The 24,952-nt window shown below is 37.9% G+C and overlaps 1 protein-coding gene across 3 annotated transcripts in view; it reads right to left on the bottom strand.

The window, feature by feature from the left end:
* Nucleotides 1-2,215: 2,215 nt before the first annotated feature.
* PLD5 (phospholipase D family member 5) overlaps nucleotides 2,216-24,952 on the bottom strand; it is a 171,665-nt gene continuing 148,928 nt past the window's right edge. For all 3 annotated transcript variants that reach the window (XM_051783815.1, XM_051783816.1, XM_051783817.1), the window contains 5 exons: nucleotides 16,443-16,640; nucleotides 13,778-13,917; nucleotides 11,535-11,700; nucleotides 4,538-4,652; nucleotides 2,216-2,536 (listed from right to left, as the gene is read on the bottom strand). In XM_051783815.1, coding sequence (XP_051639775.1) covers nucleotides 2,301-2,536; nucleotides 4,538-4,652; nucleotides 11,535-11,700; nucleotides 13,778-13,917; nucleotides 16,443-16,640 — 855 coding nt within the window. In that variant the 3' untranslated portion in view covers nucleotides 2,216-2,300. The remainder of the gene's footprint in view (nucleotides 2,537-4,537; nucleotides 4,653-11,534; nucleotides 11,701-13,777; nucleotides 13,918-16,442; nucleotides 16,641-24,952) is intronic.

Consider the following 24,952-nt stretch of genomic DNA (forward strand, 5'->3'; position numbering starts at 1 on the left):
AGTGGGGTTTTTTGTTTGCTTGAATTATGTTCTGTTTTATGTAACGATGTTGTACTAAGTTTATCTGAAGCCTTAAAATCACCCATCCATGGGCATCTCAGAAACTCTACAACTATCTCAACTGGATTTTAAAAATGTGGTGGGCTTTTTGATTGTTCATTTTGTTTTGTTTTTTTTCACGTTTGACTCATAAGACTAAATTTATTGGTGGTATAACTTGGCTGAAATTTTCACCATAAATTAATCTAGACTAATATTAATTCCTTAAACAAATAAAAAACCCCAGAACAAGTAAGTTAAGTGCTGAGGATCTCTCTCCCACACTTGCTATGCACTCTTAAGTTATATACAGAAGGAAGAAAATCCAGAAATTTCTCTTCACAAAGATCTTTCCTCATAGCAACTCAGGAAAACCTTTTCATTTAAAATATTTCTTTCTTATAAGAATGCCACAATATGCACTTTTCTAGGTGTATTAGACTAATACATGGCATGTGTTTATCTGAATACCAGAAAATGTTATTGTGTATTACAGCTGTGCAAAATATTTTCTGTAAAAGTTGACAACTTCAAAAATTTTTTTTTATCATTATTTTCAATAAGATGATGTAAATCTTTGTGATTGCAAAAGAAACAAACATTCTTTGCCAAAAGTGTGCCTTTTGAGGTCATAATTAGTTTTGTGGGGTGTCTCCAGCTGACAATCTGAATTTGCATATGTTGCCTAATTAGAATTTTCTAAGCTGTGCTCACTATAAAATAAATTTGAATTTTTTACCTTGTAAGTAAAACCTATATTTTGAAAATCAAGGCAGATTTTTAACTGCTTCTTAAGATTAAAATAATACATTGGAACATGGTTGGTTTTTCTTCTCTTTTTGCCCACTGCTTTCAAACTGTGCTTTCAGTAGGTGAGAAAGAAAAGTTGTCATTTTGGAAAAGGTTCTGTGAATATTTAACAAAATGCAGAATGCAGTTTGCTTTCATAGCTGTATTTCTTCAATGGAAGCAGAATGAACATTTTTATGCTGAAATTATGACATTACATCTCTGAGTGGAGAAAAATCTGTTGTCAAACATTTATGTGTATTTCTTTAAAGAGCAAAGTCACACTTTTACAGAACTTCTCAGTTGCTTTTTGGTGCAAGTGAGCTGTGATTGTAGAGGCACACTATTGACATCAACTGAAACTGTGGCCTAAATGAAGGCATCACTTTTCTGTCCATGCAGATGTATTTATCTACATGGATGTTATTTTAACAAAAAAAGCCACTTCACAAATTTTATTTTTTTTAACTAAAAGTTAGAAGACACTTCCAGGTGTAAAAATCAAACAAAATTTCTATATGATCATTTAACAACAATTATTGCGTGATTTTGCATAAACCTTGACCTTTCTAAAAAACGCAGTATTTGATCTTTAGATGTGCATTGGTTTGATAATAAGTCATCACACAACTGCTGACTCACATTTTAATTTAGGGAAGAAATTTTCTTGAGATTACAAAAAAATAAAAAAAACAGTCCTAGGTCTTTGCTATTAATCCAGAGATTTTAATTTTTAGATGAAATGCATGTAATTGGAAATAACTATTATGCTGAAAGGAATCCACATTATTTTGATACAAAATCCATTTATCTGAGAGGCTTTAGGGAATGTAACAAATTTGATCAGGCCAACCCCAATCCCTCAAAACCTCCTCATTCTGTTAGGAGATGAATGAATTACCAGTCCTAACTCTAATGTATTTTAAGGCTAGTTAGAAGACATGGAATAGTGATACTCAAACTAAATGCTTGAGACTAGGAAGTATTTGCATGACTAGGTAGTTATTTAAAAGGAATGATTTAAATGGGTGAAAATTTGCTTATTCCTTTATATTTTCTAATACAGTAAACCTACCATCTATTTGTATGTCAATAATAACTGATCTTAGAATGCCATTTCATAGCTTGAATCTTCATTTTGCCTCAAGGTTTGTTCTAGCCAGGTTGGCAATTAGGGAAAGTCCTAAAACAGAAACATTGATACATGCTGTTAAGTTCAAATGCAGAACATTAAAATTAACATGGAAGCGGAAATGACATTCAGTGTCAGAAGTAACAAATTTGAACGTCTTAAATAATTCAATATAGAGAATATAGTTTAGACAGTTTTAATATAAGTGTGCTTTTTCCTAAAAACACCCCCCTGACCAAACGTTTTTTTTTGCTTTTTAAGTCTTTTGTCTGTAAATATGAAAGAAGGCTACACCCCAACTTAATTCTTCATTGCCATACTAAACAGTAAAATAGTCTTTCTAATTCACATTGCTCATGGCAGTCTTATTTGAAGTTCCTTTATTAAGTTTGTGATTAAAGCAGTTTGGGATTTTTGTTGGTTGTAAACTTTTGGCATAATGTGAATACCAGTCCCTTTCAAAAACAGCCTTGAGTTGCTTAATGATGCTTGTGCTGTTCCCCGCGTCTGCTTGGTTGATAACAAGGCCAGCTCCAGCATTCTGCGTGAAAGCATTTCCTACCCAATCAAAATTACCTACAAGTAAAGGCAGGAATATACAATGAGTTTCTAACATTAAAAACAAAGAACCAAACAAAAAAAACCCCATCTCCCTAAAGGCAATCCAGCATGAAACACAATCAGTTCCCAAGGGCAGAGACAGAAATGAGCTTTTTACACTAACAGGAAAGAAAAAACTCCATTACAATACCTTGCATAGTGAAGGTTGTTTCTGGAAGTTTAACAGCTCTAAGCCTTCATAAGAGAAAACAGGTTCTTCTATTTATTCAAAACTAATTTGTTCTTCTTTTTGCATATATTGTGTTATTACTCCATTTACTTTCCTCACCAGCCTTTTCAGTGCCAAGAACGAATTTTTTTTTTTTCTGTATAAACAATTTAAAGTTCCAAACCAATAGATCTTTTACAGGTTACCCACTGATAGATACTATTTCAGGAAAGAAAAATAGGAGTTACATTTTTATGTCAGTTATTACCACCTGTGTTGAAATCTAAGGTAACAAATGAGCACTTCAAATCCTGGTGATAGCAAGGCAAAGAGGATAATTGGACTAATGGAAAACTAACTGTTGCAGTTACTTCTTTTTATTTCACTAGAACTGTAAGTATTTTAAATTATATATGTAAAACACATGCAGTATTTTGGAGAAACAATGCTGTTAACTAGAGATCATATTTTAAAATAGTGCCTGAGCATACATAAAACATGAAGGTATCTGAGACATTTATACCCTTTTTTCAGCATTATTTCAGCTACTTCAGCAGAAAATGCTAAGAATTCTAAAGTTGTCAAGGATGGTAAACTGAAGCCTCATTATAAGAGATTTTTTTTCTGTGATTTCAAGTAAAAGATATATCAGGTTCTTAGCATGCATTTGTACTATTTTCACAAAGCTTTGATAATTCCTTTTTTTTATTTATCTGCAGCTAAGAATGCAAGGACAACAGGAAAGAAAAACCCCAATTTGGCTAAGAATTCATGCTGTGTAGATGAGTTCCAAGGTACAGAGATTTGATCTGTCTGTGTGAAGGGATTTAAAATGGAGTGGAAAAATAATGGTTGGGGGGGCTCATAAAACCTTTGGGAGATGAGAGAGGAATGAGCTACAGTATTTGGAGTCAAAATTAAGATTTGGATAGGTTAAAATAGGTGTATGTGTTTAAAGCCCATCAAGGTGGGCTTTCCAGAGTAGATTTTAGTTGTATCTCTATACAACTTGCTGGTGTGTGCATGGGCCGTGCTTCTGGGTTGCAGCCTCTGCCCTTCCCCACTGCCTCTGCCATCATGGGCTATGAGAGCTTTGCAGTGAGTCAGTAAATAAGATCCCTAAAGCATCAAGCTGCAGCATATCACAATGCATGTTTTCTCTCCTGGCTTTTTAAAATTTTATGAGTTGCTTTGTAATTCAATAATGGTTTTCTCATCCTGTGAACTTATGTACAACTCAGATTTTTTAAAAGGTAGTTTTCAGCCTGCATTCAGTGAGCATTTGACTGGTAACAAACTTTTACTAGGTGCCATACAGCAACTTTACTTAAATACACCTTTAGCCCAAAATACCAGTTACACATGTACCTAATGTTAGGAGGGTGTCTGAAATGCCATTATAGGAAATGCAATAAGACTTCAGAAGATGAGGATGAAAGGCATCTGTACAGTATTTACCAGGATTGACCACAGTAATAACATGGGAAATGGAGAACAGTCCATCTTCACTGGATTGCAGAAACAAGAGAATATGCTAATAATCCAAGTTGTTCCTGCTTCATAAATGGTGTTATATTGGTGTTTTCGGTCTGTTTTAAAATACTGAAAGCAGAATGTGGGTTTTGAGAAACTGATTCATAGGGGAAGAAAAGTTTTTAAATGGGAAGAGGCCCAAAGCTGTCTTCATCCAGGTTCCCAAAGGAATGAACTGTTAACAAATATATCAGCTGTGGATTGCTCATCTACAAAGGGGTGTTATTTCAGGCTTTTGGATACTAACTAGAATTTCTTGAGATGTGGTTACGTACCGATATATGCAGCTCCATCGGTCACCATATATTTGTTACGATTTAATTTGGGAAGGGAAGTGTTCTTCTGTTCTTTAAGAAAGCATGCACTCTCTTCCTCAAGGTCAAAGAATTTCTGCCATAAAATAGAATGGAGTACAGGTTAATGAGCATTGCTCTATAAGAGACAGAAAAAGTATGGCTTGTTCTCTAATTTTTATTGAAAATGAGTTAGTGCTACAGAACAGCTTGAGTTTTTATAGCCAAATGTTAATTTTATAAAACACTGCACACTGTATTTCCTAGGAAATTCTCACAGGTTATGATACTCTTGCCTTGGCATTCTAAACTATACAAAGTATATGGCTACTGCATGCCAAAAGAAATACAGTACCAGGTAGTAAAGGCAGTGAAATGAACAAAGAACCCCCATCTTTGTGTTCTGCATGGAGCCAGGAGCTTTTCTTTAGCTCGCTTCCTCATTTGTCAAAGGACATTGGGATTTGAAGTCTAGTTCAGGATCCAGATTGGCAGGCACAGGAATAGCTGAGTTAATACCTCTACATCACACATTGCATAGTTTCCAACAGGAAATTTGCCCATTTCAGAAACTTAGAAGCTTCTCAGGATTAAATTTGATATGAAGAGATCAAATTTACCAGGCAACAAGAGGAAAATACATCCATTTTACCCCTGGAGGGTGAAGTCTGAGCAAAATTTATTTGTTTATTTATTTATTTATTTATTTATTTTTCACTTTGGAGCTATATGCATTCCTTTTCTGATTGGTAACAATATATAAGTATTGTTTATTTCAGCAAGAAAACTAATAGCTAAACCTAGATTCCAAAACCTGAGAGAATAACATGATGAAGGTGAAGGTAAATATTTACTGCCTGACTGGAAAACTTTGATTGAACTGACGGTGAGATCCTCAGAACAAACCTAATTCACAATAGATTACTGGTGAAAGTAACTGACTATACAGTGCACACACTTTGGGGTAGAAAAGAATCCATCCCAAAACTCCTTAGTCATTCTTAGGGGTCTGTTTTTCACAATTCATCTCTTAAACCAGTGCTGGGTTTGATATAAACCTTGAACAAATCCTTTTAAGTTACGGAGATGTCTTTCAGAATAATCTTACTAATTTGGAAAACTCAGCTGTCCAACACCAAACTCATTATTGCAATGTAGTGGTCTCTGCAGTACACGACATCATCAGTTCAGTTAACCCAAATGTGGGTGTACACACTGCACACGGGTCCTCAGTTTTACAAAGCATTCTTTACCCAGCTGATAATGTAGGTGGGTTTCAAGCTTGTTTGCAGTAAACTGCTTGACTATTGCAAAATGTGCTGTTACCAATTAACAGCAACACCAGGTTTACGTTTTATACCACTGGTTGCTTCAGAACTGCATATAAATACTAATTCAGAAAGTCTTCTTAATCATGAGTCAAGATCATTACAGTTTGGTTTTCCTTGGAGAACTCTGTTTTAAGTTCTGACCAGATTTATCTGCAATTAGTACTACCAAAGCTAATTAAAATGATTTAGTTGCAGGCAAAAGGTAGAGTAGCCCAGAGGCTGCTGTTTATCTAACACTGTGCTGTAGACTCCATCAGAATCTCTCTCTTCCCATTGGAAAATATACTGGGGTAAATTTTATATTGTCAGAAGTTGTACCAAAACTGCTTAGAAGGACTCTGTCTAAAATACCAAGACCAATCCAGGCTCCTGCTGATTTCAGCGCTACGGAGAGTCTCTGTGCTTGGACTGACACACATCCCCCCATCTGCCATGATGGAAGTTTATTAGGGCTTGTTGAGAAATATTAGTTGTTTTGTTTAATAAGTAAGTTTTAACTAAGTCAGAGTTATAATACTGTGTGATTTAGTATGCTGTTTGCTTAGCTTTACTTGTTTAGCATGAGTAGCTTAGCTAAGATCTGCTGAAGCCTTGGGTCGCAAACTGTGAACTTTCACCTAAATACATGCTTTTGGCTGGAATAATTTTCTTAGTAATTTTCCTAGTAGCTGGTACAGTGCTGTGTTTTGAATTTAGCAGGAGAATAATGCTGATAACACTGATGTCTTAGTTATTGCTAAGCAGAGCCTACTCTAAATCGAGGACTTTTCAGTTTCCTGTGCTCTGCCAACTAAGCTAGTGCACAAGAAGTATGAACTAGAAGGTAAGGAGGCTGCAGTTCCACAAGATAAGAAGAGTTAACAGCCTGCTTGCTTGGGCACAGAGAAAGAATCCAATAAGGCATTAGAAGACCCCAGACCAAAAATCACCATTGGACCAAGAGGTGTGTGCCAGGCAGGTGAACGGGTGCATAGTCTGTAAGGGTATCAAAGCCCAGGGATTCCCTTGTTTTGGGTCCCTCTCTGGAGGCACACGGCTTGAGGTGTTCCTATTGCTGTACCACTCAATTATTAAATTATTTTTTCCTGGAATCAGATGTTGTGTGAGACTTTACTGAGGTAAACCTAGGGCAAAGAAATTTGTTTAACAGCACTGAAGCATGTTTTTAGTGCATGAGAAATAAATTCAGTATTTTTTCAGAGCAGAAATACTGGATAGCAGTGGGATGCAGTTTTGTGACTGACAGCTATCACAGAGTTGTTACCTTAAAGTTTCTGAATTTTGTATGCCACTCCATGCTTACTTACCTGTACGTGGCATTGTTATGTTCCACACTTAATTTTTGTAATGAGTTCAAATACCAGCAAAATTCCAAAGATAGTGTTTTGAATTTAAAAACTAAGCACAGCAATGCAAACTGTTTGAGTGATTACTTTATAACAGGCATTAAAAAAAATTATTCTATCTAAAAGTCTATTATCTTTTTTTTAAATTAGATTTATATTGTATATTCACAGCTAACTCAGCTGCATGGAGAAATCACACCTTTAATTACAGATTTTTATAATCAATAATAATTACAGCATCACACTTAAAAGATTAGAACAAACCACCTTAGCAGCCATAAAGGAAAGTTTGCTAGATATTATGTCCTTTGACAACATCCAGACTGCAACTGTGTGCCTAAGGAACTGCTCTACAAACATGCACCCACACTGAAAGTATGTACTTGGCAAGCCAGAAATGGGTCTAAATCTTTCTGAAAGGGTCTTAAATTTTTGGATAAAGCCAGAAGAAAATGGGCATGTTTTTTCCAGCACAACAAAACTGGAATGGAAACAGCCAGCAGCCATAGGGTATCCATCAGGGGTACTTGCAGCACCTCTTCACAGGGATGCAGATGATACGGTGTGACTAATACTAACATTGCAGGGAATAGTCTAAAACAGGCAAATGGGCAAAGTATTCAATGCTAGGAAACAAAACATAACAAGCTGTCTTCTTGCCAGTATTATGAGACTTAGCAAAAAGTTACATACCTTGATGTAAAAATAGTCAAGCACAATAATAACATAAGCTTAGAGGTGTCAAATTGAGATAGATTGAGCAGATATGCTGAATTGAGATATCACACATTACTGTGTTGTTTGTATAATAACTTTGTAAGAGAGAAAATTTCAGGCAGGAAAGGACAGAAGCCTTGGAAAAGTAATGTGTTCTCCAGCAATAGCAGAGAAAGCATTAACTCCTTGGGAATATGGACACTGTTAGGAAAACTCATCTGCCCTCACAAACAGAACACACAAATGTCACTTAGATGAGCAAGTGAACCAGCACTGGCATTAAGCAGCACGGTGTAACATTCTCCGACATGCCTTCAGCAAAAGTACTGTGTTAATAATACACTACCTACTGCTAACATTTCATTAATCTTTTCCATTCTTATTTTAGGAGTTCTGAGCTTTAAAATTAAATTAGTGCTTAGGAGCAAAGGTTTCATAGTTAATTCATAACACTCCGTTTACTCATAGAGCATTTCTGTCTTTCTGAGAATTAGTGAAAGGTTCAGTCTTACCTTCCTCTTACCTGAGTGGGAATACACCTGCACAACTCAAAAATAGATTCATGTGGAGGCTCAAGAATAACTTGTGCTGTAGATACACATCTGTTCCATGCCACTCCATTGTGGCTTCCAGTTGTCTAAAGACATTTTTGTTCTAGGTCCTACTTTCTGTGGGCCCTTCAAAAATACACTCTGTTCAGCATTGCATCCAACAGAGCCGGCCCCTTTCTACTGCTTGAGAGTTAGACTAGGCATTTGTGCACAGAAGATGCATTTATGGGTCAAGTGCACAAAACTTAAGGAGTACAGAAATTAAGGTCCCAAGAAGTACAGTGGTGAGCTCTTCACCTTGAACTTACCCTTTATCATTCAAGCTTTAATTTCATCACCGCATGTGGTTCAGTGCATAGCACAGAGCTCCCTGACTGAGCAGCAGTTCGGTGTGCAGTTTATTCCTTGTCATTTGGCCGTGTGCTTATAGCATTTATTTAGTTCTCAAAAATAGCTTTCTCCATGCAAGTTCTTCCCAGTGATCATTTTCTTCAGAGTACTTCTATTGAATTTGCACTCTTGAAACAGTTTCAGTTGACTCCAGTAATAATTAATGCTTATGTGAATTGCACTCTCAGATGCTGAGAAATGCATGAGAGACTTTAGCGTTTTCTAACTGCATTGACATTTTTGTCCAGTATTATCAAAGTTTTGTGGCAAAAGGAAAAGAAAAAAATCCCTGCTTCTAGATAGAGCACATTGTTACAACTCAGTGTTCACAACTAGGAAACCATGCCTTGCAGTCCCTGTCATCCCTGACCTCCACAGCAGACTGGAAAATTCATACACAGTGGCTGGCTTTGATCAGGACGCTGCTAAGTGAAATAGGGTTGCAGTGCCCTGTTTCTAACTATGTGCTTGCAGTTAGGCCATACCAAAACTTCTATTGGCCTGGTCAGAGACCACGTGAAATTAGGAAGTGATTCCCATCTAACTGAATTTACGTCTGCATTGCCTTCTCTAAGATGACCGTGTACCTCAGGCTGCTGCCGTTGGCAAACCAGTGTACCCTGTAGCTGCAGACAGCCATTAGCACTCACCGGAAACTTTAAAACTGAACTGGTCTTTCCATAGAGATTAAAAAAAAAAAAAAAAGGAAAACAGTCACAACAAGGCATATTGCAGGGATCAGAAGCTAAATGAAAAAGTTACTGAGTATGCTTTGTAGCACTTGGATATATTATTCCCAAAAGCACAGTACAACAGGGGGATAGGAGGTCATGTGGTGTGTATGTGTGTGACATTTTGGTAGAACAATATAGAGGTATTGGGACAGCTTAGCAATTTTAATTATAATTTCAATCAGAATTTGTAACAAGTTTATCTTAAAATTTCAGTGATCTTGTATATAAACACATACATTGCATGTCTGCATGACAGTACAGAGTTTAGTTTGACTTTATGTTTTCTCATAGCCAAAGCAGAACCAAAAGGGAAAAGCAGAACTTTCCAGTAATTCAAGAGATTTAAGTTTAGTTTTACGTTGTTAACTTATTCCTTCTCCATACACGCACATAGTTTTGTTTCCCTTTGATCCTGGCTATAACAGATGAATATGAAAGAAACACAGCTTTAAAAAAACCGTTGCTCATCTGATATGTTTTTTGAATTAAAAGAATATTGAGATGGAGCCTATGGTACAGTTTTCAGCCAAAATCAAATAGATACCAGCAAACTCTGAGCCTTGGCCTATTACTCATACCAAGGTTTATTTAAGGCAGTGACTTACCTAGAGTGGGGAACATGTGATGCACAGCAGAGGTAATTGAGGTCTGTTGTACCTTTACAAACTATCTATACCTGGGGTGGTCTTATTTTTTTTACTGGAACTTGTATTTGTATTTTCTAACTGCAGATACTCTAGCTAGTCTATCTACCCAGAATACATGTCTAGAAGTAATTTTTTTTAACTTTTAGCATGTAGTTTTTGAGAAGATAAATTCTGTACAAAGGATTTTACCTGCTGAAAATAGATGGAAATGGATATAAGACTATTGAGCATTAGGTGCCACTTAAATAAAAAATAATTTTGAATCCATAAGTAGAATTTTGGTGATAAATATGAAACAAGCTAGAAGTTATTCAAAACTGAAGCAGCTTAAGCAGTGTCAGCCATGTATGGGGGTTTTTGACTTAAAATCACACTTTATGCTGCTTTTTGACTTAGGAAACTTGTAATAACAACATATGTTATAAGAAAAATTCTAGATATGCATAAATACCACTTAGTGTGTATAAAATATAGTACTTGTTCTTTAGAGTTGTCAATTTCAAAAAGCCAGAATGATTAAGTGGATTATCAGTTTAAGAAATCCAAATAATTCAGATTATTTGAGAGAGTTACCTGAAAAAAACCACCAAAACCAAAAAAAACCACACATCAAAAAAACGAAAAAGAAATTGATCCAAGATAGCTGATTTCTCTATTTCATAAAAATGAACTGTAGTAAACTGAAAGTAGTACTTACCATATTCTCTGTTCTCTAATACAAATGTAATATATATGGTATTTCTCACCTTCCTGTACTGCATGTTTAATGTGGCCACATAATGGTTGTTCTAGTCTTCACAAGTCTGAATTTATAGTCTGAATTTAATGTAAAATCTTCATTATTTTTTCCCATACTTTGCACTTGACTGAAGGAAAAGTAGATGCTTACACAGCTGAACAGTAAGGTTACATGGATCCAAACTAAAACTTATTTTTGTACTGTCTGATTTACTCTTATCAGACAGTATAAACATGACCTATGACTATGGCTCACTCTGTTAGTTTTGCTTTGAAAGACCAGATGTAGTGTTTTAAACGGGCTGTCCAACACACAGACTACCTTTTGACATCAATCTATTTCTCTGTCTTAATTTCTATTTCTGTTACTACTAGGAGTAAATTGAATTTATTATATTATATTTCCTATGCTATTTAATTAAACTCAAAGACTTTAATACTAACAGAAAATGCTTCTCAATTGTTTTCTTCATTCTTTTTTTGGGGGGGGGGAATATCTTTCAAAGCAATATGGATTATACTTACAACTTTCAAACTACAGCTTGGAACTTCAGTGCAAATAGCTTTCAGAGATGAAACAAAGTTAAAAGTAAGGGGGTCTGTGTCTCTTGAGAAACTTATGAGAAGTCGTACTTTAATACTTCGTAATACTAACGCTTCTCTTATCTTCCCATCTAAATATGGCCAGTACCTGTGGAGAAAGAATACAATATATTCAGAGAAATTTAAAAAAAAAAAAATCGGATTTTTATGCATCTAAGCCTAGACATTATAGAGAAAACAAATCCACACGTGAATTTCATTTTCTATCCACTGAAGGAATGCTGTTCTTATTTAAAGGGATTCTCACTAAACAGATCTGCCAGCATCCCTTTTTCTGTCATTCAGCTCTGTACCAAAACTGTCACTGTCACAGTAGAGAAAGTGAGACTGTGGGTGAGTGAGTACATCTTCCACCTGTGTATGTGCCAAGACACTTTCACAAAACACAGGTGCTTTGTCCACCGCTGGTTGGGAGAGTTGCTCCCGTGTCCTTCCCTGCGCGGCCGGAGCAGCAGCACAAGGAGCCACAACTAGAGGGCGCTGCTGACCAGCCCAGACACAGGGACAGAAGGCTTTTCTGAGGGTTGCGCAAGGGAACTGGATCACCGGATCTCTTCCTGAGTGCTGTCCTTTTTCCCCCCTATGAACTGGTACCGTACAGGCTGGGGACTGGAATGCCTTCTGTAATTTCTTCCTTGGAAAACTGAGAGCTGCTATGCAGGGTGCCCGTGTCCTTCAGGAGCAGATGAGATGGGCGCTTCATGAAGATGCTACTTTTTTTTCCTGATCAGGATTGCAGAAATTCTGCCATGAATGGGACGCTGGCTTCCATGATGCTATTCTCACAATTGTTAGCTTTGTGTTCCTGACCTTTGGTGGGAGCAGGTCAGGAAAGGGAGAATTAGACAAAGAAAATGTATGTTATCGTCATTCCAGCAGCATCAAGTCATGGGGGCTAATGAATCTGAGCTCTACAATGCCAGAAAATAACTTCTAAGTGAGAACTGACAAGGAGCTGACAAAGTAGAAGCTGTGGCAGTGCCTTGAACACAAAGCCATGCTGTAGGAAGAAGAAACACTGAAGAATTCACACAGGTGGCTTCCCTGGATCTCCCTAATCCAGTAGATCTGAATTCTTCCAGCATGAGAATAAAGTAAGGAGGAGTACAGGAGATAACATCAACTGCAACACTGTAATGGTTCTACATATTAAGATCCTTTCTAACATAAAGGAGAAGCGGGAGGAATACCCGTTTATCAGTAGGAACTGAGGTTCCTACAGCACTGCCCATGATTCTTTCACTGTGATGGAGACTGTACATAGTTTATTGGAAACACTCTTCCATACACTTGAAACAGCTTATGCTTGATATCAGTCAAATGATTGTTATTTTTTGAGAAATTTGAACAAAACATCTCTAAATATGCAAAACTGGAAAAAAACCCACTTAACCACATGCTTAGTTTGTCTCAACTGTGTTTAAATAAAGAGCATAGAAGAAATGGCAAGCTTTGCTAGATTCTCAATTCATTGTGAGTGTTTTCAGGAGCTGGAGGGACCAGGGGATACTTTCCTTCTGAGTTGGATGGTTTTGTTGCACTGTGGCTCCAGTTTTAGGCAATGAGTGCTTTTTAATGGTCTGTACAAACAGGCTGTTTAAAAATTACATGGTGGTTTTTTTTTGTTTTAGCAACTCTCAGTTAACCAAAAAGTGATATAATTCAAATGTAATCTGTGCTGAATTTGGAATTTTTGCTTATATGTGTATATCAATAAAATAATGACATCTCCCACACTGTATACAAGAACTCACAATATATTATTTCTCTCTTTCTTTCTCTCTCATGTTGAATATCTATGATACTCATAAAATGCCAGTAGCTGTGGTCTCAAGATAGGGAATATAGTAGTGTAAGAAATAGGATTCATGTATAAGCAGACTGTTGTATTCCTGGGTCCCAGTCCAGATGGTCAGACTAGACAATTTCTGATCTCCTTCAACAGGCAGATCCAAAGCTCAGGACCCAGAACTGGAATTGTCTTCTTAGGTCCCAATTCTGCTCCCATTTAAGTCAATGGCGGAACTCTCACTGATTTCAATAAGAGCAGAATTGGGCCCCAAGAAATTGTTCCACAGTAGTAACTAATCTCCTGTGGGTTCATTTTCTCCAGCAGACCTTATTGGCATTATGATAACCAGCTAGTTCTGGACATGGACACTCACCGTTTAGCATTGGTGTCAATGACGATTGGCAAGTAGTCCATGACAGCTATGTATACAAACTGCTTGGCATCATCGATAACACTGTATATAGCTTCAATATCCAGGACTCTGTCCTTTGGGCAGAAGAGTTTAGGTGAATTCTGTGAAAGGAAAAGTTATTATTAAGGGAGAACTTCAACTGTCCTGCTAGAATACTCAAAGCTACAAAGGAGAGGTATTTGCTTACTTGCTCCTCAAAAGCCTCACCAATTAGATGTAACTGTGGGTAAAATGCAGAAGACACAACTTCAAAAATTAGGTCTATTATGTTAGTTCTATTTAAAGTTCCTCACTGCTTACTCAGGCACTGTTGCAGGGAGATGCTGCACTTTTGCAAGAAACTTACCTTTAAAACCTAGCTTCAGGTATAAATTACCCAGCACTGAACCAGTAAGTGGTAAGCCCATATTTCAGCTTTTCTGCCTTGTATCAAGGGTTGTCAAAGGTGTCAGGCAGCAAGGTGAAGCCAGCAGAAATTGCCCATCTGTGGCAGACAGGCCCAGGACTTTCTACTCTTCTGCACAAGCAGGAAGAGGAAAGTGCAGCCACCTGTCAAGTTGTTCGCAGGCAACACCGTTCCTGGGAGAGAGGTTGTTGAAGGCACTTTATCCAGCTGGAGCAGGTGCCACTTGTCTTCTTCTTAACAGCTGGCCCTACCAGATTGCTGCCTTCCTACTGCTGTATCACCTTCTCACCTTTGTTACTTGCTTGGGTCGCAGATGACACCCAGACTGGTATGTTTCCTTTAGGGACAGATCCAGGGATTTTTATTAGTCTTTATTTCAATACACTGCCTGTCACAGTGGTTTCTTAATAACTGACTGGTGTTCTTAAGGATTTACAACAACTAAGTAGAGAAAATACTAGAAAATTAACTGAACCAAGATTTCAAGACCAATATTCCAGATCCATTCCTGAACACTAAAAGAAACAACCAAAACCTCTTACACTTTATCAGCCAGTTTGGAAGATGATTTTGTTGCTAAGTAACGCTAAGCAATGATTCCCAAGTAAAACAAAAAAATTCAATGACTGTGTGTCATGGTTGTTTTATACAGCACAAACATTGAAAGTGAAATATATTTTCAAAGAATGAATTTTTAGTCAAGAAAAAAAGTGTTAAGTGATTTAAATATAGTTAAATGTATAAATATAGCCTTTTTTCCAGGAAGGAAGAACCAGCCCAAGTGGGCTGTGGTTACAAATTCAGGTAGCTCTTGGAGTTGGACTTCAATGATCTGAGCTTCTGAGTACCAGCGAGTCCTTCCTTTTGTTTTGTGAAGTGAAATTTCAAGAGAAGAGGTTTCTATTACCCTCAGGAATGGAAGGGAAAGGAAAAGAAAATATAAATCACAGGGAGGAAGTGAACACTGAAAACTGCAAAAAACCAGGTTTTGTAGAGTCTTTCTCCAGCTGTCTTTGTCTAGGATCCTGGATTCCTTAAACTTGGCCTTAACCAGCTTTCCATTCTGTATGCCGCTTCAGGACTGACTTTCAGCAGTATTTCTCCACTTCTTACAGATTGCTTAGAAAGGAGTAGGATTTAATTCAACAGCGCATTTGCTAACTGTCCAACAGCCAGTCTCTCATTTAAGCTAGTCCTTAAGGTTCTCCAGATCGATGGAAGTGTCCATATTTTCAAACAGCTATTAATTCTGGTTGTCTTAGGCACTTCCAGGTTTTCACTCCAAAATAGTTCTCTGTCTCTCCAGTGATTGTAGGAGTATGAAAAATCCTGGACAGTGGAAAATTGCCTGGCTCCCAGCAGGTGAAGGTAAACCCTGCCCTGTATTAACCACTCATCTGCACCAATGTCCTGTGCTAGTGGCTGTATAACTTAACAGTGTGCTACATGTCTTGTGTTCTTTTAGACATAACTGGTTATAAAGCAATGAGGGTTTTGCGCATTGTTTGGTAAAGAATGGAAAGTAACTCTTAGCAACTGCATTAAATTCCTGATTTTGAAGAGGTTGTTTATACTCATGTAATTACCTCCAAAATGAGAGACACTCCACATCTTTCATCATCTCTATCTCAGTGTGTACTTTTTTCCAGTTTTGCTGCATGGCTGCTGAGGTGGAGGACTGCTCCATTTCTTTCCATTAAAAGTACATGCACAGACAGTGCTTCCATGAGGATCACTGCTTGAAGTTTTAAAATGTCATTTAAAAATAAAGCTGAAGTAGATGATGTTGTACAGAAGTACAAATGCTTTCAATGGAACAGGGTGAATCCTTGTAAATTACATAGATAAAAATGCAAGCTCTGATATCAAGCTTACCCTGTATTATTGTCTATGTCTGATTAACAGTTCATTTACTTCTAAGTAATTCATGTTCTATCTACTAGTGTAAATAAAAGAATCTAATTTGAAGGGTTTCCCTATCATTTTTCAACACAAGCGGAAAAGTGGTGAACATTACAGAGAAAGGGAAAAAGAATAACACTCAAATGAAACCCTGCAGCATCTTCAGTCCTGGCAAACGGCATGTATGAAAAATGTCACAGAAATCAGAATAAAAAAACAAAACTCTGATTTGTCAAATTTCCAGGTCTTCCAAAAATCTGATGGGTTAAATAAGTTTCTTCTCTTCCCTCCATCTCTGCAACTCATTTCAGAACTTACCGACACAAAAGCTTCTGATTTTGTCTCGTTCAGCTGCAGTGTCAGTTTATTTTGAGTATCGTACACTCCATATAGTCTCTTAGACCAATTCGGAGGTATTTTATTCTTGTATCTTAATGAGCTATACAAGGCAAATATCCTCTGCAAATCCAGGACCAGGCAGCTGCAGTTGTATACAATGACGCCAAGTTCCTTCATCTGTGAAATTAAAAGTTATATAGTTAGTGATATTTTGGCTGACAGATCTGTGCAAGTATGCAGCAAGAACGTAAGAGTCCCTGAGAAGTACTCTTCCAGAAGTGGGCCTTGAGCTCATCAACATTACTGCCAGCTGCAAGAAAGTTCCTTCCAATACTCCTCTAAAGGCAAACACACAAGCTCTATCTTCAAAAGCCAAGAGGAGGCAAAAGCTGTAACAAGATTTGCACATTCAGTGTATGACTGAGCTGCATGTCATAATAGAATATAAGACACTTCATGGATGGACACAATTTTGAAGTGACACCATGTTTGTTATAGGTGTTGCTCAAGGTTTTACTCTGGGCTAGAGTGGTTTTTATTTATTCTTTTTATATTTTATTTAGAGAAAAGACAGCCTTTCTTCTGGGTTATGTAATAGCACACATTATCAGTGATAGCTTCTTACTTCGGGAACAGTTTGTTTTCTGTTAGTTCTGCAAAAGGTGAAGGAAATGGATTGAGGTTATTTTGCTGCTGGAGAAGGAATGATACTCCAGCTTCAAATAAAAGGATGAAATAACAGGTGTTTAACACTATCAGTAGCTAAATTTACTTTGCTATTAAATACACTGTGATCCAGTAAATAGTATACCCAATTAGGACATCAAGAGGTTGGGTTCTTGCCTCCCCCATTGCTATGATATAGTACCTCACCTGGGGTACCCCAAATTTCTGGGTGTCAATTTCTTCACGTGTTAAAAGGGAGATAATGACACTCATCTCTCATGAACAGTACTCTGTAAGCATCAACATTCTCACGTATAAATTATGAGGAAAAATAGTTCAAGTAAATATAGACATCAGAGTACAATTAAATTTTTTAGCCTTCTACAGACAGTCGTCTTCTCCTACAGTCTCACTTCTTCATTTAAGTAAAGGTGTTTCTCCTGGTCATAAATCATCATAAATCCTGGTTTGGCAGAGATTTCATTAATTGTATATCCCTAGTACTTAAGATTTTGACAGAATTTCATTTATAAACATATTGCCTGGCTTCTATAATCAAAATGTAACCATGTGCACACTCTCTCCCTTTCTTTGCTTTAGAACAGCTTAAGAAAGCACTGCTGTGGGCCCGGATGCTATTGACCTCTCATTACCTGCATTTCACACTAGTTCAGCCACTTCCTAATACAAAGCAAGAAGAAAATATGCACAAACCTGTTGGAAAACAACATGTAGGATAAATAGTTAAAGAATCTATGCTGGTTTTCTGCAAGCAAACTCTCTTGGTACATGGCTGTGAAGTCTGCCTGGCATGATGAAGAAAATGGAAGGAGTACGAGCTCTCCAGCATGCTTACCCTTTGACACCAAAATATTCCCACAGGTTTTATTCCCTTAGATGAGATCTCCACAGTCACATGGACTAGTTTCTGGTAGAAGTATATCTTTCCATAAAGCCTGTGGGAACTCTGAACCCCACGCTGACGTTATCTCAAAGCTTGTTCCTGCACAATTCTCCCTGACTGCAGATAAGAACTGCTCTGCAAGAGTGGGCAGAGGGAAAGCAAAGGATAGAATTGAACCTTGACTCTTTCTGTGGTGGGTGAGAGAAAACAACAAATAGCAATACTCCAGCAAGAAAGAAACTTATGGGTGACACATTCTTCAGGTTCCCAACCTGGAAATACCATATACATAAGAATACGCAACACTGAGGTATCTCATTCCCAAATATTTTCTTAATAGTTGCAAACACGGGAACATTACCTAATATTTTTACTGCCTTAATCAGAATATTTCTGCAAGGTTCTTTAATTCAAAAGAAAAAATGGAATCCCTCTGTTAGCCTGCACAACCTGAAATTTGTGGATAGTTGGAAAAGACAGACTACTTGCTGCACTGCAGCCTTTCATTTATGGATAAGACAGTAAATTAATTTAGATGATAAATATAAATATGACCAACATCCTAGTCAAAGAGTCTATTAGGGATAACATCTTCGGTTTTTCCCCTGGGTGCTGGTATCTCTGAGGACGCTCCTCAGTATTCACTTCTAGGCTGTCCCTGTACTCTGTGCACTGTTTGTCTCCAAATATTTTTAACTATACATTATCACTGTTTTCACCATGTGCTGCCAATATGGCTCTCTTAATTGCCAGGCATGCCATTGCAAAGGACTTACTAATAGTATTCTGTTACATCTATCTGCATAATGTGGTTTAATCTGCTTTTCACGGCTGTTAGTTGATTCTGACATAATTATGTGGTTACAGTTTTCCTTTCATTTATCAGTTCCATTATTACTATTCTACTTTATCCCTTCTATTGAAAGTAAATATAAAATAGTGTCCTCACAGCACACCAAAAGCTGCTAGGATTTCATTTGCGTGAGCAGCTCTCCTGTGAACAGGAATGCTTGCAGTGTGTCCTCTCTCTGTGAATTAAAGGATTGCCCTTCTACCTAAGTGCTTCCTCATGTACAGAGATAGGGAGGAAGCCATGGGCACTAATGGGTTTTGCTAAATGTAATTTTAACAGATCACCACCTAATCTGACTGCAAAACGAAGCATTAGCCCTGCTTTACCACCAGCCTCTCCCAACAAACCAGCACACACAAGGAGCAGCCCATTTTGCACAGGAACTTGACCCTCCTGTGGAGCAGGAGCCAAGGTGGTGCCCTGGCTGAGGCCCTGCTGCTCACCCATTTGCAGCAGCTACACTCAAACTGCAGGCTGGAACAAAGCCTTTCCAAGAGATGTATTTATGGCACAGTAATGAACCCTGCCTTCCCAAGGTGTTGCATCTTGCACTTGGCTTCTCTGGCAGCAAGCACTGATCAAAGCTTTTCCTGCTTCTGAAGCCATGATAAGAGCTCTCCCCCGTGGGGATTTCCTAGTACATGATACAGACAGGGCTCCTCCTTTCCCTCACTGGGAAAACAGTTATCCTCTTTACCCAGCTGCCTGTTTTCATTAAGTTTTTATGAACTTAAGTTCAAATTTGACTGAACCTGAAAAGCAAATTCAAAGCTATAGGAAGAGGGCAGAGAGTAACTCTGATACTTGTGCAGACTGAATTTTCTCAAGAAACCAGGTTATATGTTAGTCTTTGTGACCATCTGGGTATGATACATTACCTTGAAATGCAAACAATACGTGTATGCAGTAAAACCCCACCCATCTCCTTTTTTGTACAACAGCCCCAATAGGTTTGAAGACAAAAAATCCCCTCTGTTTCAGAAGTGTCTTCCACACTGAGACTATTTTTACTCCCATACCCTGAGGTGAGGAGAGACTGCTCTTTTTCCTATTAATCCCAAAGCCTATCATCCTGGAGGCATAGGGGGCAGCAAGGATGTGCTGGTGACAGATTTAGTACAAAGTAGGATGACATCTAGATAAGGGAAAAGACTTTCTCTTCAGTTTGAGAGCTCCTGTCATTACCAACTTCTTTTTTTTAAGTAATCTCAGATGAGAAGAAGAAAAAAACATCTATATTGAAAGAATCAAAACCTGAGTGTTGCTCCTCAGCTTGTCATGATGGAAACCTACAGCTAAGCATCATCTGAGGTATCTGTTAAGGTAAAATCCTTCAGGGTAGGAGCTCTTAAGGCAAAGTATTTCTTCATCCTGAGTTTTAAGAGCAATTAATAAAGGAATAAAAACATCACTGGAAAATTAAAGTGAAGAAGATCTCAAGAAATCAAAATCTTAATAAAACTAAGGAAGATAAATCTGAAATGAAAATAAAGAGTCACAAATTTGATTACCTCAGAATGGAACAGAAATATTTGTATGTAAGTTGCTTGTGAGTGACATTTCCAGGGCATGTGCTAGGGACTGGGAACAGGAATGGTTATTTGCACAGAGACTTTTGTGTCCTCTCATGAGCAGGTTTCTTCCCCTCTTTGTTAAGAGATGCTCTTCTCAAAGAATGAAAAATATGGAAGCTGGTTTTCCTTGTTCTCCCCTGTGCTGTTTACATTTCTGCAGAGCAACTTTTAAAGACTACCAAATTACTGTTTGTCTTTTTTGCTAGTAAAGGCTCTCTTAAAGCAACAGAAGAGCGAATAACTACACCAGACTCAAGAAATGTAGCTTCAAGCCATTGTGCAATGTTGCACAGAAAACAGTTAAGCTACAAAAAGTAATAAATGTGGCCTAGTTAGAAAAATAGTAATTTTCATGACAAGAGGAGGAATTCCTTACTAGACTGGGTAAAAAGCAGGATTTCACAGACAAGAACTTTTGCTTATTCTTTTCCTGTGTAAATTTGTAGGCATCATTTGCAAAATGAAGAAAAAATATGGGAAAAGAACCTGAACAACCCAGGTTGTGGACATATAACACTGTAAACTTCTTAATCTGAGAAACAATGTTAGCAAAACTTCCCAAGTACGTTTGGATCAGGGGTCAGACAAGGTGTACGATGTGTCCTGACCCTGCACTGTGCAGACTAGACAGCATATTTTATATTTACCTTGAGCTGCACTCTAAGAGACAACCCCACTGCGTAGGCGAGGCACTATTTGACCTACATAAGAGTGGCACAATCTGGTTCACAGCTTGCAATATCTGAATTGTGGCAAATGTACCAGGAAGCTTTAGAAAACCCCCTGTTTATTGAAGAAGTTTTTAGTAGTTGTTTGCACTCAAATTTGATCCTGCAAACAACAAGCAGCTCTCCTCAGGCATTAACTGCCACTTGCCCAAAAGCTCTGGTCACTGGCAGATGCCAGAGTCCATTGCCTGTGCTACAGAGACTCCAGATTAATTACAGGTGGCCTATTGCAAACTAAATTTACTAAATGACTTTTTGTCTCCCAGACTGTGTGCCTCTGCCATTTGCTTGTGTTTGAAAATGTATTTAATTGTGCTTTCAAGCCTCTGATTTTTTTAATGACCAATTTATAAATGAATGATTGAGCAAAGCCAGAATCACAAGAGGGTAAAGTAATAAAGTAACAAAAAGCATACAATACCGATAAATCAATTTGTAAGGCGTAAAAGGACTTAAGATTCCAATAGTTTCTAAAGAAAAATGATATACAATGTATTCATTACCACCAGAAAGCAATTCACAGTTATTTACAGGGGTACACTCATCTTTTTGTAAAATATGTTCTAATTATCCAGTTAGCCTGTACTCCAAACGTATGTTCTTTTTCATTATCATCTTACCTGATCCCTACTGCAGCCCTCCCTTATGTTTTCATCTGGTATCATTTAATACTGAGTGAATGTTTTCCAATCATAAATAGCAACATCTTAAGGCTGCCCCTGTGCAGCTACTCTTTCTCACTCACCAAAACCTGCCAGGCAGACATGCACACCCATCCCATGCCAGGCACAGGTAACAGCCAAGGGGGTGGCCTGTGGCAGCAGTGCAGGAGAAGGGCCTTCTGATGGGAGTGACCATCACCAGTGGAGGGAGAGAGACAAAGAGATTTGAGAAAGAGAAAAGTGTTTCTTTGTGCAGTATTGTTTGCTGTGACTGTTGCAGCACACTTTGCTGTAATGGGATGACAGGGGTAGTGTTTGTCACAAATGCATCCAGTGTAACAACCCCATTCAGACAGCCATCATTTTGATGTAAACCAAAAATACAACCTGATGCTGAAGAGGCTGAGAAGGCTGTAGCACTGCCTGGCTCCTTCTCACAAAACCTGTGCAGATACTACAGTCCACCACATGCAAAAGCATGTACCTCAGCTAACATTTCACTAGAAACTGCAACCTACCCTTATGTTCCTGAGCCAAAATCCACTCTCAGTACTTGGACAGTAAAACAGTGCAGAGACTTCACATTTGTTACTTTGCAATCAAAAGTGGTTCAGTGAAATTCAAATCCAGCACAGTCCTGCTTCTGCTCTGACTTCCACTTTTTCCTTCCATGCTGCTAAGAACATGGGAGCTACACTGATATTGGGAAATATCAAACAGAAAGGTTAATACAAATGGGAAAGCACTGTTTTCTCAGAAAGTTAGCAAAACCCCATCTAGCTTAAACTATTGGAGAGTGAATAAATCTAAATTAACAGCATCTTTGGCTGTCAGAAATCATCTAGGGCATAATAAATGTTCTTACTTGAATTCCCTATTATTTTGACAGATGCTTTTATAGATTACTTAGAGAATGCAAACAGATTAAATTTTGAGATTAACTCTCTCATTGTTTAATTGTGTAACTCTTTCTTTTTTCTATAGACACTTTTATTGAATAAATGGCACTTTGAAAATTCTATATTCAACTCTTAAACATTCTCCAATTAATCACTTAGTGAGTCTTGCACTTGGATCTCTCTTGTGCCTGGCCTATGGACCACAGCTGTCTACATTTTATGTCTCTGTCATCTAAGGCCAAAGGTTAATTTTCATCTTAGTCTTAAGTGATTTGAAAATAATCACCAGGCAGAATTTCTAATGAACACGAAAAAAAGTCTCTTCCACTTGAGAAAATTATGCAGTCTCAACCTGAGCTGGGGACTCAATCTCATCACTGAAAAACGGTCACTCAAGCCACCATGCTGGAAATAAATCTGAGCATGTGACCAAGAAGAGGTGATGCATTTGATAGAGTGCACCCAGCATTGGCACTGAATGGCAGTGTAAAGCCATGACATGTTTTCACTGAAGGAAAGGAAGGGACATAAGTGGACTGACTGTACCCCACTGGAGCTGATAAAGCACAACTGAATTGGCAGCCACTAGTAGTCCACTGGTTTTTAATTCACACCTCTAGAAAGAACATTTGATGGATTTTGGTCTGTAGTTCTTTCAGAATAAAAGTCCCAGGAAGTTAGAACTTCATACATTATTTTTACTAATATTACCTAATGGCAAAAAGCTGCTACAATAAGACAGAGGAGATCTTTCAGGAGATGCTAACTTTTGTGTCCCCTTCCTTTTTCTGCTGCTCCACAGGTCAAGAACACAAAACTGCACAGTGATGCTTTACTAATTTCCATTTCATCTCAGTCTCACTATTATTTTGCATAGCATCCTGATCTTAAGAAAACCATACTGAGAAAAAAAATTAGGTTCAGCATTTCATTTCTGCTGAAAGGTATGGCTGATGAGATGAAAAGCAAGCTAGACATCCAGGCAGAAGGAGAGTTTCTTTTAAAATGGCGTGGTTTAAAAAGAATTTTGTGAGGAAGAGGTAGCAATGCATCTTCAAAGCAGAAAAACAGAAATCACCCATGTCCTTGTCACACTAGAAAGAAGCCCCATCATATTTTTTCTTTTTCCTTCTATTTTGTAGCTCTGTTGCTATGAAAAACTCAGCAAAATTCAATCTGTTTGTACAAACAATTCAAATATAATTTGTTTAAACCATGAACCACTCTGTGATGATGTTCACATAGAACCCACCACAGAATTGAGTGCAAATTTAGTCTTTCTTACTGCTGTTCATGAAGCTCACTAACAAATCAAGCCTGACACATTGCTAAGTGTCAGAGCAAGCCAGAAGGTAGAGCTGAATCGGTTAAAAATTCCTTGCTATGTAATCTATCAGCATAATTAATATCACTTGGCATAATCACAGCCTAATTTATCATTTTCAAGTGACTTTTCAGTTTACAGTTTCATTACCCCCTCAAAGCAAGCACAAGTATCTCTTTAGGGGAAATGCAAGCTTGCAACTGCAAGAAAACACTTTTACAGAATCATATTTGATTTATTTCTTGTTTTACTGCAGGAAATCTAATTAATATGAATTCTAATTTGATTCTGTTCCTCTTTTGAAACACAGTTTTTGTTTCTTGTATCAAAGAAAAGTGCAGGCTGGGAAGAAAAGGACCACGTTGTGCTGGCCTCCATCTCACTGCTGGCAAGCTGCATCACATTTCAGTCCTGGTGTCATTCATATGACATTAAAAAATTCCCTACCTCAGTGGAACCATAAAAAACCTAAAAGGTGAAGTGAAAGATCCTGCTAGCTTCTGAAGGGGCCTCTCCTTCACCACACACGCGCGTACCTCCCACAGCCTCTTTCCATCTTCCAAGCATTGGAACCTGTCCTGTCAGCCCTTATCTTGCATTCTCTTCACACAGCTGGAAATCACAGCACGAGCTCTTAGCATTTGTTCTCATCCTATGTAATGCTGCAAAGGGCAGCCTCCATATGTCTCCTGCTGTACAACAGAGAGAGGAGAGTGCAAAGGTCTGACCTCAGAGTAAGGGCAATATTTATGTCTAAACATTTCCCTCAAAGCAGTTTCTTTGGGGCTTTCAGATTCATGGCCTTCAGGGAAATGCAACAGCACGTAGTTGACTAATTGGATGCATTATTTATAACACTGTTGACACACACAGCGGGTT

This window comes from Manacus candei, unplaced genomic scaffold (genome assembly GCF_025592945.1).
Source record: "Manacus candei isolate 608988 ecotype Guabito, Panama unplaced genomic scaffold, ASM2559294v1 h1tg000017l, whole genome shotgun sequence".
Lineage (NCBI taxonomy): Eukaryota > Metazoa > Chordata > Aves > Passeriformes > Pipridae > Manacus > Manacus candei.